Source organism: Melanotaenia boesemani, chromosome 18 (genome assembly GCF_017639745.1).
Source record: "Melanotaenia boesemani isolate fMelBoe1 chromosome 18, fMelBoe1.pri, whole genome shotgun sequence".
Lineage (NCBI taxonomy): Eukaryota > Metazoa > Chordata > Actinopteri > Atheriniformes > Melanotaeniidae > Melanotaenia > Melanotaenia boesemani.
The window spans coordinates 8,915,764-8,928,874 of NC_055699.1; the positions used below are offsets into that span (position 1 = coordinate 8,915,764).

The following is a 13,111-nucleotide window of genomic DNA, read 5'->3' on the forward strand; positions in this document are numbered from 1 at the left end:
GAATGCTGCCAGAACCAAAGCTAATAGTTTTCCATTTAAGTGTTAGAGTGTGTGACCATTTTCTGGTGCCAACTTTTGTTTGGCCAGGCAGTTTATGTGGTTAGAAAAGAATTGTAAAACCAAAATTCAATGTGTTTTACATTTTAATTCCCACAGCCTGACTGGTCCACAAGAGATAAACGCAGTCTGTGATTGGTACATAGCAAAAAGAAGCATGGATGGCTAACAACAACAAAACAACTTCCAGGACTAAAAAGAAAATAAATGACCCTTCAATCAGACAACTGCATGAAACTTTCGATTTGCCCAAAGCAAGCAAGCAACAAATAATGTCAAACCCTGACAGATCTTGGTGAAAAGGCTACTGGGACTTTGGGTCAGATAGATAGCTAGATAGATAAATATTTTATTGAGCCAGACGAAATGTGGGAAACTTGTATTAGACCCTGGAGCAAAAAGTTCAAGAAAATTAAGTTGGAATAAAAAAAAAAGACAGAGAAAAAAAAAAGAAATGAAAAGTTCTTACACTTGAGTTACTAATTAAAACATTTAATAAGCTGAAGTGACGACAAGCAGATGCTCAGTAAGGTACAGCGTTTAGAAAAACAGGTCAGTGGAAAATCTGGGGTTGTTGATTTAAAAGGCTTCAGTTCATAACTACAAATATTTATGTTTATAGATACTGTGTACAGGCAGCAGCCCAGTTTCTCTGCTACCTCAAGGATTACTATGGCTTTACTGTGCAGCACTTCCTTGCTGCTTCTCTACCTTTATATTAAATCAGTACAAGTAGCTCATATCAGCCCAAATATCAGTTGAGCTAAATGACCAATTTGGCTCCAATCTGAAAGAACATTCAGCCTCGCTCTTAAATTCAACCAGGTGTTCCCTTCATCTGCTAAATGGGCTAAAATAAAACAATTCAACCTATTTTTTTCAGCTGACCTGCTTCACACTATTCCCATTTGTGTTTTAAGCCCTCAGAAGAACAGAGGCTAGCATAATTAAAACACTATTATAGTAAGAAGAGCTGCACAGTTAACAAGAGGAGACTAAAAGATTGATTAAGTTGAGAATTCAGCTGGGGGAAAGTTGTGTATATCTATAGAGATTCAGTGCTATGTTCCTATGTGTGGGCTTTTCCAACAGGAATGTGAAATAAGTTTAAGTGTGAGTGAGAGAGAGGAGTGAGTTCAGCTTCCAGAGGGCAGGGCAAACTCCTGAAGATTCCAGACATGCCTGCATTTCCTTGGATATCACATGTTGCAGTGCAAACACAGCTACGCTGAGCTAATTATGGAGGCAATAAGTCACTCTTTTACCAGAAGTTTTTTAATTAATTAAACCTATTGGTAGGAAGAAAAAAAACTAATTTTTTAAAGTTAATAACTAGAGGTAAAATATATTTTTAAGTAAAGGCTACAGTATGAAAAAGTTTTAAAGATTTACATTTCTGTACACACAACGATGAATACAGAAGTATTAGATTAACTGCCTTGTTGGAGAGGTGAAAAACAGAAAGTCCAAATAAAGACTTGCATTGCTAAATTCTGCAAACCCTCAAGTTAAAATAACTAACCATTTACAGTACACAATAGCCTATTCTTCAACATTTGCTCAGTCAGTCATCAGATGAATCTAATCTGTTGTTGCTAGATCAACTCTCTTAAAAGGGACGGAAAGGGTTAAGTGCTGAGGCCAAAATTTGTTTTTAAAAAAAGTGAAAAGAAAAACCAGGGCATTCTCCTAGAGATGAAAAGATGTGTCCTTAGGGGGCCAACGGCCAGTGCACGCATGCACCCATGGAGGACACAAACTAGTCCCCCTCTCTTTTTCTACAGACCTGTTACTGCTTCGTTTGTTACTCATCGATGGTATGAGCAGGAGACATACATGCGTGCATACTTCTTTGTTTCCTCCAACGAATCCTGCTGGGTTTTCCACTGACCTCCTTGTCATACACACAAACATTCACCCATCAGCACCTCTCTATTAAGACAGCTGAAACTGGTCATGTGGCACAACCCACACACTCAGGCTGTGCAATATTCTTTGTTCAAAATCCAATCAACCAACCATGACTGTGACAAAGATGTCCCCTTAGAAGAACTTCTGACTATTTCCATGCAGACGGCCCTAAACAAAAACTATTATTAAAGTAGCAACAATACATTGAGCCTTCACTTCCGTATGCAGAAGTGAATCAGTATAAATCCGTGGAAATGACTAGTTTGATTTCAGTTGGTTTTATATAGTTTTAGTTGACAAACAAGAAAACTGTACGCATTTTAGCTCTACATTATTATTACTAACTTTGCAGCCTTAAAGTGGAAATGGTACCTAAAACACACATTAACAACAACATGGCTATTTCCTAGCTCATTCAGAGAATCATGCCTCAGTACCATCAGTGATACTGTGAGATAATGGCAGACCAAATCAATATTTAGATCAATAAGGAAGAGAAGTAGACAACACAACAATTTAGATAAGCTGTAAATGATAACTGAGTCAATGACAGAACCAATTCTAAACATTCAAAGCCCCACAATTCAACCTTGTTACTGCATAATGCACAAAACTATTTTAAGAGTGGGCAGGTACATTTTCTTATGTGCATTCGCTAAATCACACATTTGCTCCCCCAAATATGTGCTTGTACAGAGAACAACTGAAGGGCACAAACAAGCTTAAGTTCAACACAACCACAAGCATAACTTGGCCTGTGGAGTGTCATTTTTCATACTGTCAGACCACATGCATCGCTATCAAATTCACATTTTTCTATTAAACACAAGCATTCCTCCTATTCAGAAAGGTGTCCCACAGTAGATGAAAGTAGTTTAGAAACAGCTAGAAATCAAAATTGCAATTAGGGGAAAGTATTCTCAAGTTTGAAATGAAAAGTGTATGAGATGCTAGCATTACAGCAGTAAAACAATGCTGCAGCCACAAGTATGTTCCAGCACTTCTCTATCATTGTTCTAAAATCTAGTATTTAACATTCTTGCAAGGTCGATGCCACATCTTGTAGGATTAAAGAAACAACTTGCTTTACATCACTTATCAGGAGGCATTAGCTTGACACTGAGAACATCGGAGCATGTATGCAAGAAAAAAACGGGCGGGATGGGCTGAGAATAAAACAAACACTGCAGGGCTGGGAGGAGCTCTGGAATAACCAACAAAATCTAAGCTCAAATGTCCCATTATCAAAACCTAAAGTTCCTCAAATGCTCCATAAAACAAGGTCCAGAGTGGAGATGGCCGCACAAAAACAGGGCATTCCACACTTCACTTGATTATTCCCACTTCCTGCTCTCAGAGACGCTCCCCACAGAAAGGAATCAACAAGAAAAACATAGGCGTCAACAAATTAAACTGACCTGAGCTGAGGCGGTGACTGAGTGAATGAGTTAGCCCACAAAAAAGACAAAACAACCACCCGAGGCAGCTCCTCCACTGGGACTCGCCCAGACAGAAAGCCCCTTTGCACTGGCCACCTGTTTCACAACTCAATATAAAAGCAGAACAGCTCTGATGTTGAGTGGATGTAGTGGGCGCCAAGTGGTTAAACTCCAGTTTCCAATGCGACTGCCAGTACAAGCTGCAGCCCATGAGAGGTGTTGAACGCTGCTTCTTTATCTCCATCTATCAGCTATTTTCCAACTGTTAAATCCCAATTGAGTTAAGACAGCTGAAGGTGACAGAAAGTGACCTCCCCGACACACACACACACACACACAAAAAAATAAAATAAATCACTGGCACAAAAAGTACACCAAGCTGAGGAGGTAAAGGCTATCAAGTTTCAGAGTGATAAAGGCCTTCAATGATTGTGTGTGGCCAAGAGATAAAGGGCAGCATTTGTTTGTGGTTTGTTTTAAAGCCATCCTGGATGACCTATTCCTGCACAGGGAGATCAGTACAGTGTCAGATCAGCCTCAAAGGGCCATTTATGGGACTGAGGGGGATGATGCTGAGTGCCTGTAGGATCAGAAGGTCCAGAAACAGCATCCCATCCCCAAAATAAGTCATTGCTCAATTTAGTCCAAATTTCCAGCGATGTCTCTGAGCCTGTAGTGTAAACATATCCTGTTGAAAATGTGCAAAACATCTGGCAAAGATTGTTCATTAAGGTGGAAGTTAACCAACCATGTAGCAAGAAAATGTGATAAGGTTATACATTTATCAAACTGCACACAGAGCTGTGCTTCCAGGACTTTTCTAATATGCCATTCCTTTTAGACACTCGGACACCAGAAGTTTTCACATATGCCCATTTATGCTCTCTTATGTAGGTAAATAGCAACGTCTGTTTCAAACGTTGTCATATGTCGCCGTCCACATACCTCCATGCATCTTTTGAGTTGCCATGGTTACGTTAGTTCCTCCACTAGTGGTCAGTTCTAGGTTCAGAGTTCACTCCCGGGATCCAGCGTCAGTTTCAGACACCATTTGGCAGTGGTAATGTGTCGCTATAAAGTTGTTTCTAACTGCCCCGCACGCCCTAAACACTCGCATATATTCTTTCTTCAAAAGCTTGCTTACAGTCTGGTCTTTTGTTTCCTTCCTGATCCTCTTCTTCTCTGTTTTTTTTTCTTTCGCTGGTCACACGTCAGCTATTTTGCTCAGCATTGCCCTGGATTTTCTGGTTTGCCAGATAGCTAAGTTCCCTGAAAACAGACCAAATTACGCATTTAACCGACGCAGAAGACGGACAAAACTGTGTATCCGTCTTCTGCGTTGAGCATAAATGGGTCTTAACACAACATTTTGCATGTTTTTGATGGACCCAACAGGTCACGTACTGATCAATATAGCCTGAATAAACTAAAGTCTTACAATGGAAGTAAACTAAGGAAACATTTTTCTTTTAAAGTTTTCCTGTTGTTTTACATTTTACCTTAAAAGGTACAATGAGGCCTGAGCTCTGAGCTGGCTCTTATGATGATAAACATATTAAAACAGTAGAACAAAAAGGATAGAAAAAAGGTATCACCTTGCACATCTTGTCATGTGTACTTAATGCCTGTAGCAGACAGATCTACCCCCTATCACAATGCTCCAGCCACAAACTCTCCCCTACTGCAAACAGCTGCCACTGCCACCATAGCTATCAATTATTCACTGCAGCTTTGCCTCTGTTTACCTTTGAGGTTTGAGACTCAGGCCAGAGTGCACAGGAGAGTGGTGAGACAACTGCACAGAGACCAGTACAAACTACTGTGAAGGAAGAAAAGCGTTTGATGAACACTGTAATACTGCGTTGAATGTAGCAACAATCACACAGACCTTTACATAAGTTTTAATTCCCCTTTAATTCAGAATAAAAATTAACACCTCTTTAAAATGACCTCATTCCGAAGAAAAATGGCCATTGCGAATTAAACTTAAATCCGAATTAAGTGGCTGGTTTATTCTGATTTTAAATCCAAAAAATTCCTCAACCATGTATACTTTAAATTACTTCCGGTCGTTGCAATGTCAGTATGTCCCTTCTCATCCTTAGCTGACGAAAGTGTAGTATGCTGTCGAGCTGCTGCTTCAAAACTGTAATCAAAATCAATGCGAAAATGGTTCTTGTTACGTGGTCTTCCATGTTGTAGACGAAAAGAAAAGAAGCAGGAACTGGAGTTTGTTTTCTTTTGGTAGACATAAATACGTCACATCCACCCCCTGTCCAATCAGAACCTTCCCAACCTCAAGATCTTAAATGGAATTGAATAAAGGTAATTAAGCATGTTTTCCATATAAACCCCATTTTGGAATTACTATTTCCATGTAAACGCAGAGGAGAATACTTTATTACCGAATTATTTAATTATGAGTTAAAAAGCACCATGTAACTGTGGCTACACTGGGGGGCAACAACTTCATAATTCTATAAGAAAAGTTGTAAAATGATTCTTTTTTTCCCCCATTAGCTTAAAATGGACTTCAAAGCAATTATCTCTGACATCAACTGATGTGCCTTAGGTGAGACGTAAAGCCATTTATTAGGCGTTAGCGTCTACTACAGAAAAGGTAACTCCAGATCTATTCACTTTATTTACAATGAAAGAGGAAAAAAGCAGCAAATTTCTTTCATTTTAGCAGCTAAATTAACTGGATGATGGTATTTTGTTGTGAGAACTTGGAACAATTAATGACCAAAATTGCTGATTCATTATAAAGAAATCCATCAAGGTGGGGCTGAATTCTGGAAGTAAAATCTATCTGAGGATCTGTGCATGAACAGATAGATGACAGAGATACAGTGCTAGACCATGCTTTATAGCAGCAGCACTGTAGGTCTGCAAGTACAAGTAAGAATGCAAGATTTCTTAAAATCTTGCAGGTGGGAGAGAGTCTGAACGATAGATGGAAATAGGGGGAACCATTAGATCTGTGGCCACTTCTCAGACTGCCGCCTTCCCACCTGACACTGCATGTCACCCAGTGTTCTCAGATGGATAGATTACCCGGAAGATCTGAGTCCCAGAAGACTTATGGATCATTGGAGCTCAGCTCAATTCCCAGATCCCCTCCTTTATGGGGGTGCCAAAATCCCCCCACCCCTTATCTGTTAATCCATTTCCAGAATAAAATACAACTACCCTCCCTATCACCATCCTATATTTTATTTTCTCGCACTCACACATGCACCTATCACTACCCCTCTGTCCCATCACATTGGTGGTAGGAGGGGGGCAGGCAGGATGTGAGACCAGCTGGTCTTCAGCTCAAACAAAGAGACCTGCTGCATGTGCTTTTCTATCAAAAAGAAACAGAGCTCTCACACAGCAGTTTCTTCATAGAGTTTCATAGCTCTGGATCTCCTTCCCTTTTTATTTTCAGTAAGCTGGTGGGAGAATTGCAAAAGTTTACTTCTGTTTTCTCACGAACAGAGGGAAAGAATGAAGTCAATTACTAATATTAATGCTAACATGGCACTTGAAAGTAATTACAGACAACAAGTTTTATGTAAGATGCATCTACACTTTGAACAGTGGTTCCTCTGGTTTTAAAACGTATTGCTTAAGCAGAAAGGGCACAAGAATCTGAGAAATTATGTGGTTGTACAGCAGAGAGGCCAGTGGCAGGTGCAATTTATCTTCGGTATTTTTCTAGTCCAGCAAGTCGCTGGGGAGAGACAATAGTAGTCAACAATATGAGGACACAGTATGTCCTAGAATTTACCATTAAATGTACTTTCCTGAGTGTCCTAAACTCCACAAATCCAAGTCGGATGCATTTATGAGATATTGTAGTCAGTGGATGTAGCAATACTGATTCTCAAAGCAAGCAACTCTTTGCAATTTTTTTCATAAGTTCATAACAAAGGCAAATAATACACTTGAATAAGTTTGAGCAAACAATAGTGGACCAAAACAGCAAGCTAAAGACAAGTGCAGGGGCCAGTTTGGGTTTTACTTGACCTAAGGCTGAAACCACACAAGGGACTGAATAAATAGAAAAACACTAAGATTATCAGTGCTTTTATATGTTCAAAATAAAGGCACACAAGTAGATCCCAGAGGAAGTGTACATTGAGGAGCACTGGCATGTATGCAGGGCTCAGAAATGTGGTGCCAAGGGGCATTTTTACAGTCAGGCTAATCTGCCCCTTAATCACAGATCTGTTAGCGCACACATGAAAGGCAGTGGTGTCAACTAAGGATTAAAAAGATTGCAGTCGTCCCCCTATACACACTCTTTCTTTACAATTAAAACACAAATGCTCTTGATATGTCATCCATACACTAAAGATAAAATAAAAGCTCTTCACCACTGACAAAATTGTAAACTTAAGTATTCAGCAAATGAAAAGTGTCACTAAGTGGATGAATCAACTGTCTTAATTTTATTCAGTAACTTCAACTAGAAGTTACTAGAATACTACTGAATGACTAGAGTAGTGGGTAAACATGTTTAAAACCTGTTTTGCAAAGACACATGTGGACACACCCATTTGCTCAACAATGACAAAGTCAGAACAAGAAGGGGCAGACCTGCTGGGCAGAGTACATATTTTAGAGCTGGGGTTTTGCCTGCTGGCTACTGCACCTGCAGTCCACCTGGTTCCTTCAAAATCTCCCTCTTGTCTTTTTCAGCAGATGCAAATTAACTAAAAGATATCTAAAAAAAAAAAAGATAGTTTAAGCCAGGGTAATACTACAGCAGAGTGGACAGGAAATACGAAGAGCAACGACACTGGATATCGGGATAGGGAGGGTAGAGGGCTCAGACTTTTGAATGGAGCTCTTTGTAACCTGTCATGGGACTTGAAAACAGCTAAAAAAGATAATTCCCTCTTCCTCTACATGATCTGTGAGGCAGGGGTAGTTAGTAAAAAGCAGCAACAAGAAATTCAGATTGTTTTAGCGCTAAAATTCCCACTGACAGCTCACAACAAGAAGCGTAGGTAAGAAGGCATGTAATCACTTTTCAAAAAAATGCTCTAAAAATTATCACTGCTTTCTCTATTTCCGCTTTACTGTTTTAATTGTCAAAGCAGTTCCTTTAGTCAAAAAATAATATTTCTTCTAAATAATTTAAAAATAAAAATGGCAAAAAATTCAAGGCAAGAAATCCCCCCCCCCCAAAAAAATCTGTCAGAATCAAATATTTGCATTAAAAAATGAAAAATACTCTCAACCTGAAACTGATGATGCAGAAATGTTCAATTTTCAATGCTTCCATAGAACCTTTTAAGCTGGTGTGTTGTACACATTTAGCTTTTATTTAAAGCCGGATTTCATTAAAAGGTTAATTATTTTATACCATAATAATAGGTGTGTTTTTCAAGCTCTGAGCCATTATCAATAATCAAAAGGGGCCTGCTATGGTTACATAGAGAACATAATGTTGCCTGACAAAAAAATCACCAGTTTTCAATTCATACCTTTATGTTACACTGGTTTAAAAAAAAAAGAAAAAGAAAGAAAGAGCCTGTATATCTACCTGTAACAGAGTATACGTATTTTACACAATTCAATCCCTACAAAACTACATAGCTATGAAAGACTGTCTGAGATTAGATCTTATGCAATGAGGAGACTGGGCTGTGATGCAGCATTAGCAGCTAAGGAGTATGGACATGTGGAGAATTCCTGAGCGGCTGTCGACTTAAAAGGTCCTCTAAATCCAGTCCATGCAGATAAGTAATACTTGATGTGGTTGCTATTCCATGTAGTGTAATAACTGCTTGGATAACGTTGTGTCCTACATCAGACAACTATTTTAATCCACTTGTTTCATAAACTTAAAAAGTTCCTGATGAGCCAAAAGGAGGTATCATTACTGAAGAGAGCATAATCTGAGGCTGCTGAGTAGTGCAGTGGGGGTGAGTCACAGTAAACTTAAACTAACAGGACATCTAAATCTCCATCTGTTCACTATGTTAAACCCTTGCCAACACGATCTAGACCCATCCACCCACAGCACCACACTGATTGCTGCTACACTTCACAACTCTTTTGTTATTTACATAGAAACAGAATTTTATGACTACACTGACAATGCCTCTATGTATCATATAAACATATTACACTACTATTTTTCCAACTAAAACTAGACCAGTTGGACTGGTCAGCTTGCTGGTGAGTGCGTCCCAGGGGAGTGATTGTTTGAAGGCGTCACCTCTGAGCTGATTATTCTCTGTCCATGCCACATGTTGGACATTGAGGTGAAACCAGCAAGCACGGTTAATTGTCTGGACTGTTTGTCATAAAAAGTTGGCTTGTTAACAGACACTTGGGATGAACTGATGAGCAAAAACAAATGAGGATGTTATACTGACATCTAAAAATAGCCCAAGACTGATAAGTAGGGACACACTCTTTGCTGAGTAGAATTTGTAGTGACAGGGAAGAGGTACATAAATGCGCAGAGACATTCAGGTGCTTAGTTGTGAGCTCATAATGATAATGCCATTCATCATACAGTCAGCGCTCTTGCACCAAACTCTGCATGGGTCTGACCTCTCACACTCCTTCCTCGCTAAAGCCCTGTTGACTCTGAAGAGCAGAAAGGGCCCATACACTTTGTGTCTGCACGCTACGCAGTTACAGTGACCACACGAGACATTCTGTCAGCACGCATTTATGTCTACTGGCTGAGGCCAGCGCTACATAGGGAGACTGTTGTCAGTTAGCTGCTTGTGATGGAGTATTTGGATGTACCTGTCAGTATATCAGAGGTCTGGGACCAAGTACACTGAAGATGTTCAACAGGTATGAGAAGCTCTGATCTGTCAAGGAAGGCCTAAGTTTTTGGTTAAGACAGTAAAATTTAGATAAAATTTTTCTGTGAGAAAACCTGCAGGCAAATCTAGATCTTTTGTCATACAAAAGCGAAGCAATGATAAAGGAAAAAAAAAATAACAAATGGATTACTTAAAATGCTTATGGGTGATTCTAGACAACATACAAGTTGTCTTTGTGTTGAGATGAGGCAGTTCTATGAGATATAAGAATTTAACAAAACACAGAAATATTTAAGTGATTTCAGTACATGAGTACCCAAAAGAAGCCCCATTGTTAATGTTTCCCAGAAGGCAGTCCTGAGCCAAATCTTTAGCCTCTGTTGACCCAAAAGTGTTAACAATCTTCATTAGTGAATGTGCCACTTGTCCCTTTCACTTCTACGCTAAAGCCATGAAACATAAGAGACTAACAGTGTCTACACCTGGCCAGTCTTTTCATTTAAAAACTCCCTGTCAGATCACAATTGCAGCCAATGTATTGTCCAAGAAATGAACAATGCCTTGAACTAAATAAAACTAGTGTTTTTGTTCCACAGGTCTGACAAGCTGCAGAGGAAAAGGACCAAGCACTCTCCTTCCCCTAAAATAAACCAGGCTAAGCAAAGCAAACTTTTGTCATATTTCAAATTGTATAAGTGTGGGTGGGGGCGGCTTTGCACATCATTCCATACATGCCTTCCCACATTGCATCCAATCTGACTGACCACTGTTGCCACTGCCACAAGCAACATGTTGTGTGCTTGTGTTATAACATATAAACATCCATCTCATTCCCCCTCTGGATGACAAAACATCCATTTCCTTTACAAGTTGTGCAGTTTCTCACACATAAAAAAGGTTATTGGACACTTGCTGTTATGCAGAGATTACCAAGTTATAACAGTCAATTTTGACATCATTTGTAAATGTGGCACACTTGAATAGATGCATGGCAGGATAAATATGCTTCCACAAGACAAGAGAAACTTTACGATGCAAGGAAGGTGCATCTGAGCTGATGAGGAAGTGTCTGGACAGGTGATACTGTTTGCGTCACCTGGAAAGTAACCGCTGCTTTACAAGCAAGCAAACTGTGAGCAAGAGTTAATGGTGGAGGGTGAATTAACATTAATCCCATGCTACACGTCTTTTATCAGGGGACGTAAACATGACTGCTGTTTGACAGAGGAGATGTTCAGCATACCTTTGGTAGCTCTTTGAGTTGGTTGGCATCCAGGAGAAGTTCCTCCAGACTGCGACTGTAGCGGAATATTTCATCAGGGACTGTCTGCAAGTTGCAATGCCGCTTGTCCACCGACTCGACGTGGCGGTTGCAGCGCCACAGGGGAATACACTTCAGCATGTCCGGCCGCCGTGGTGGATTTGGTTGCCGGTGATACTAAAATCTCCGCATCGGAGGGGAGGCAAGGGAAGGTCGCTGATAGAGAGAGTAACTTGAGGGAGTGGGCTCAATGTCAAAACACTTAGTGTGTTCCCACGATGATCCTGAACAGGAGGCCGAAATCCACTTAGAGACAAAAATAATCCCTTCGATCTGTTAGCGATATTGACAGTCTTGGTTCATAAGTGTTCAATGACTGTCAGGTTCGTCCTAGCGTCATCCAGACCGGGATTAAAATTAACATAAAACCCGAGAACTCCTACTTGCTTCAAGTGTTTCCTCACTTTCGTGCACTCACTACTTCACACAGAGAAGCGTTAGCTTGTTTTGCTACCGCCACCATCCCTAAACCACCCCGAAGCTCTTGCCGAGGCTAACTGAAAATCGTGCAGCCAACAGTCCAGCGATGCAGAAACGCTGCTTTAAGTATCGCAGTCATGAGTGGTGACTGAAAACAACCACTTGCCTCATACAGTCATAGATAAATAGCTATGACAGAACAGTCAACACCTTACACGCAGGTAGTCGGCAGAGATTAACCCGAGTGTGGTAGCGTAATGATGTTCTCGTCCTCATCGGCTGTGTTGTTAGCAGGCTAGTTATAGTTAGCCAGAATCAGCTAATAGGTGACTGAACGTCTTTGTGCCAAGCTGCTGTTAGCTAACACTGGTATAATTTAATCTATCCAAAACACCGGTAAATTCCGTTTGATAGAAGCATTAAAAAATAAGTTATAAAAATAACCAGAGAGCATTCTTTTGATCCGAGGTGGGTGAATTGCCAGTGAGAGCAGAGTAGGCGCTTCAACTTCAGCAACAGCCGCGCTTACCTCCCTGTTGAGCCGAGGCAGGCCGGTTTGGTCTGTGGGGGGCTGGGCACGGCTTGAGCTGGAGCACCGCCGCTTTGCGCCTCCGTAGCAAAGGCCACATGTTACTTTATAACGCCACCTAGTGGCCATACATGAATCTTTCACCTTTCATCTTACACCTTATAAATACGTTCACGTTTGATATATCAGGAAAATCATTTTAAAAAATACTGAAAGCTGCTTATTTATTCAATTTACCAACGGGGAGAAAGGAGAGGTCTAGTCAAACCTCCGCATTTGTTCACATTAAATTGTTAAAGGTTTACAATATAATCTACTTAACTTCATATTACATTTGTTTGTTTGTCTCTTCTCTATTATTCTTTTCCACTATACTAAAAATAGCCTGTTAACAGAAAAAGACTGGCTCCATGTGGCTGTTTTCCAGGTGCAAAATTATTCAAAGCATTGAGTAAAACCATGGATCTGGTCTATGATCAGTACTTTGTCACTTTATAATACAAAATCCAACTAAATCCAGTTGGAACTTTGTAGTTAAACTTACAAATCTACTCAAGAATTACATTAAATTACAAGTGTTAAAATACTTGAGGTCAATAATTGTTCCAAATATGTTTTTACCGATTATGACACATCAAGTAAATTTTTATTG

General features: G+C 40.0%; 1 protein-coding gene across 16 annotated transcripts in view; it reads right to left on the bottom strand.

The window, feature by feature from the left end:
* The window catches only part of scrib (scribble planar cell polarity protein), a 58,176-nt gene extending 45,684 nt beyond the window's left edge, over nt 1-12,492 (bottom strand). For 10 of the 16 annotated variants that reach the window (XM_041968385.1, XM_041968384.1, XM_041968383.1 and 7 more), the window contains exon 1: nt 11,433-12,492. In XM_041968385.1, coding sequence (XP_041824319.1) covers nt 11,433-11,591 — 159 coding nt within the window. In that variant the 5' untranslated portion in view covers nt 11,592-12,492. The remainder of the gene's footprint in view (nt 1-11,432) is intronic. The other 6 variants (XM_041968397.1, XM_041968396.1, XM_041968395.1 and 3 more) reach the window with 1 other exon arrangement.
* Nucleotides 12,493-13,111: the final 619 nt, after the last annotated feature.